At 33.7% G+C, this 4,494-nt stretch overlaps 1 protein-coding gene across 1 annotated transcript; it reads left to right on the forward strand.

Moving 5' to 3' along the window:
- Positions 1-1,218: 1,218 nt before the first annotated feature.
- On the forward strand, positions 1,219-2,758 carry LOC109220452 (U-box domain-containing protein 27-like). The gene has a single exon (XM_019384922.1). It carries the CDS (start codon positions 1,346-1,348, stop codon positions 2,606-2,608), a length of 1,263 nt encoding a protein of 420 aa, XP_019240467.1. The 5' UTR covers positions 1,219-1,345; the 3' UTR covers positions 2,609-2,758.
- Positions 2,759-4,494: the final 1,736 nt, after the last annotated feature.

The following is a 4,494-nucleotide window of genomic DNA, read 5'->3' on the forward strand; positions in this document are numbered from 1 at the left end:
AAGTACTTTTTCAGAAAGATGTTGGTATTAATAATATTCTTATTATATCTATTTTGTTAAAAGAATCAATTTCTACTATGAGTAATGGATACGATAATGCAATAGGGAGCATCTAAATTGGATAAGCAAGTAATACATAAACTTAAACTTGTATATTAAAACTAATGGCGCACGTACAATCATTATGGACAAGTGGGAGAGACTGTAACTTTAAATACCCATATAATAATCGTACATTATAAAAGTTTTATCTCTCAAAACCTATTTTAACCATGAATTAAATATATTAATCTTTTCTTTTTCTTTTTATTCTCCAGATAAGACAAAAATTGAAAGGAATCCAAATTTGAACAATAAAATGGAGTAAAGAAAGAAAAAAGTGAAAGGAGGTTGTAAATTGGATGGTGATGAGCAAAGCACACTAAAGAAGAGAACCTCATTGCAACACCCAATGTGCTTACCTTTTTTCCCATTTTGAATTGAATAAAAAGCTTTCTCTCATTGACCATTCCACCTAGATAAATTTATTCATATTCAGTATTTACAACAAATAATATTCTCTTCGTTATATTTTATTTCTTGTAGCTTAATTTGACAGAAAATTTTTAAAAAAAACTTTTAAAATATGAGATATAAAATATGTCATAGCATTGTATCCGTAAAATATTTGAAATATGTGGTATTAAACATGTCGCGACTATAAAATTTCTCATTAAGAAAATAAAAGTATATATTATTCTTTATAGGCCATTGCGAAGGAGAGTAGTGGCGTGACTGGTAAAGTTATTGTCACATGACCAGAAGATGACGCATTCGAGCCATGGAGACAACCTCTTGCAGAAATACGGGGTAAGGCTACGTACAATAGCTACTTGTGATCCGGCCCTTCCGGACACATACCGAAAACTTAGTGCACCGTGCTGCCTTTATTATTCTTTATAGAACAGACTAATAAAAAAATAATATCAAATAAAGTTGAACGATATATAATTTTTAAAATAATAATAATGTAATTAAAATTTTATTATCTTAATTTATTAAGAATAACTTAAAATAACTTTTTGTACGGTGTTCGCCACACTCCAAAACTAAAAAAAATAAAAGTGCAAGAGTAATTAAAAAAGAGCAAAAGACTACATAAAAAGCAAAGGAATTTCCCATCTGACGTCACCATTCCTTTGACTCTTTCTTTTTTCTTCTTCTTCATAAACCCCTTCTTTCCCCATTCCCCCACCTCCCATTCTTCTCTATTTCTTTCTCTCTCTAAAAACTTGACCCACCAAACAAATAGAAATTGGGCATTTGCAGTTCTCTCTCTAAAATACACAGAGTTCAAAGGCAAAAAATGCGTAAGGACGATTTGTACATAACGGTGCCGAGTTTCTTCCGGTGCCCGATTTCTCTCGACGTGATGAAATCGCCGGTGAGTTTATGCACTGGCGTTACCTACGACCGGAGTAGCATCCAACGGTGGCTCGACAGCGGCAATAATACTTGTCCGGCCACCATGCAAGTGTTACAAACTAAGGACCTTGTACCTAACCACACTCTCCAACGACTCATCCGGATCTGGTCCGACTCGGTCAGAACTCAAGCCTCTGCCGCCGAGTCAAACCGAGTTAACTCAGTCAGCCGCGATCAGGTACGCGAGCTAATCAAACAGTTTGTTAGCGACTTTCGAGTTCACACCGAGTTGGAGGCGAACTCGGATCGCTTATCGAAACTCTTAGCTTTCTCCGAAGAATCGCCAGAGAATCTCCGATTCGTAGCTTCTATTGCCGCGGAGAGTGATTTCCTTGCGATTCTCACTTCATTCCTCGTTCACAACCCTAAAAATCTCAAAGTTGTTGAGAAAATCGTGCCTCTCTGGAAAATGCTGCTTGAACGAAGCTCTTCCGCGTCAAAAATCTCAAAAGCAAACGATGTATATCCGACAATAATAAATTCTCTCAAAAACGGAAGCTCAAAGTTGAAAATTGAGATGACGAAAGCTTTAGAGTTTATCACATCAACAGACTCCGAAGCTAAATCATCCTTATCAGAAAACTCCGAGTTGTACTCTGTTCTAGTGAGTTTTTCAACGATTAATTCCGATTGGAATCCCGCGTTAATGGAAAGTTCCATTTCATGTTTAATTTCTCTCGCAATGCTACGGAGAAACCGCGTGAAGCTCGTAAAAGCCGGAGCGGTGAAAACGATCGGAAAAGCGCTGTCCACGGCGGAGCTAGGAACCGGGTTAACTGATAAAGTGTTGAGATTGTTAGAATTAATATCTACATGTAAAGAAGGGAGAATAGAACTGTGTAACGACGGAGATTGCGTACAAGCAATAGTGAAGAAAGTATTGAAAGTATCAAGCGAAGCAACGGAACATGCGGTAACGATTCTTTGGAGCTTGTGTTGCTTGTTTCGGGATCATAAAGCACAAGAATCGGTGGCGAAGAGCAACGGGATGGCGAAGATATTGTTGTTGTTGCAAAGTAATTGTTCGCCGGCGGTGAGACAAATGGCCGCCGATTTGCTTAAAGTGTTTAGGGTGAATTTGAAAGCGGCGTCTTGTCTTTCTACTAGCTATGATACGAAAACTACTCACATCATGCCATTTTGATGGGGTGCTGATTTTTTATTCTTGATAACTTTTGGGGGTTATTTGGAGGTTTTGTAAATCATAAGCAATTTTGTTGAGAAAAAAAATATACTCATTGAAAAAAGAAGAAACTTCAATTGTTTTCAACTCTATACTAGTTAGTGTTTCTTAGTTCTTGATTTGATACCTCTTTCCCTACTAATTCATTTTTATAGATTATTTTGATCAACCGATCAATTACCAACACCTGAACACTAAATTAATTTAGATCGATTATGTACATATTTGGTGATGATCTTGAAAACACAATTGAAATTTGATGCGATGACAATCTAAGCTCCCGCTTGGTTATAGGTTTTGGCACTCTTTTTCAAATTTTTTTTTTAAAATACTGTTTGTTCATAAAATATGATTAGTTTTTGGAAAAAGATTGATTTTTTTTCCAAATTCTCAAAATTTAGTTTAGGATAATTTTTGGTTGAAATTTTTTCTTCCAATCAAATAAAATGCATGTCCAGACACAATTTCAACTTCCAAAAATTATTTTTCAATATAACTTCAAAAACTTTTTTGAAGGGTGGTGTGTACGTAGATCTTACTCTTACGTCGTGAAGGTAGAAAGACGATTTCTGATAAACCCTCGGCTCAAGATAATCAAAATATGATGTGAATTAAAAAAAAAAAAACCTAACAGGCTGGCAATTAATTTCAATAGCTTTAGTAACAGCTAGATATTTCTACTTTGCGAAAGAACGAAAGGATGGTTGTAAATGCAACTAACAGTTTGTACTTACACTAACCACTCCTACACGAAATTGCACTTATTTTTCTAAATTAAGTATAGTTCGTCTTTTATTTGTAAAGAAAATGAGGCGGGTTGAAGCTACTTCAATTAGGGACTTGAAATATACAGCTTTTAAGTGCTTTAGGACTTGAAATCTACTTCGAGTTTCAAATCGACCCTTTGAAGTTAGCTACAATGTAGACTGAGTCTAGTGTGTCAAAATAAGAACTAAGCTTGACTTTTTGTGTCTCATTAGTCATTACACAAACTTTATACTAAGTACAGTACTATTTAGTATTCACATGTAAAAAAATTCGTACCCAAAACGTACATTTTTTCCAGGCTTGTATTTGAGACTTTAGATTATTAAAAGTACAGGAGCTTACTCATCCCATCACACCCTGTTTTATTAGTGGTGATTTTAGATTCTTATATAATGATATAAACATCATATTAACATAGGGTAAATAGATTTAAGATTTGGATAGTACCTTCAAGTTTTATTTATCCTTCACGACTTAGCTATCGTTTGGACATAGATTTGGTTGAATCTTGAAAAAATAAATTTGTAAAGATAAGATAAAAATTAGTTTTGAAAGTTGAAATTGTGTTTTGACATGCATTTTACTTGAAAAGAATTTGAAGTTTTATAAGTAGAAAATTTCAAAAACTACTCTGGAGCTATTTTTCGGATTTGAAGATTTGGTTTTTAAAATCTGCTAAAAAATAGTTAAAATCTATAAATAAACAGATATTTGAAAACAAAATATAAAAAAGACTACCAAATTCTATGATGAAACGGAAGCTCAGTTTTTGGACTAGGAAGTGGGATTACAAGGCTTATATTTTAAAACTTAGAAGTGGGATTGCTATTATTTGTTAAATACTCGCTCCGATAACTTTTATTTGGCATATTTTGATTTTTCACGCCCCTTAAGAAATAATAAATGAAATGTATAATTTACTATGATACCCATATTAATTGATGCATATTTTATTGAATTTGTGAAAAAGATTTGAAATGAGTAATAAATACTATGGGTAAAATAGGAAAAAAATTTGTTGTCTTCTATTGATATACGTAAAGTGCCAAGTAAAATTGAACATCTATTTTTAATATACA

Source organism: Nicotiana attenuata, unplaced genomic scaffold (assembly GCF_001879085.1).
Source record: "Nicotiana attenuata strain UT unplaced genomic scaffold, NIATTr2, whole genome shotgun sequence".
In the NCBI taxonomy this organism is placed as follows: domain Eukaryota; kingdom Viridiplantae; phylum Streptophyta; class Magnoliopsida; order Solanales; family Solanaceae; genus Nicotiana; species Nicotiana attenuata.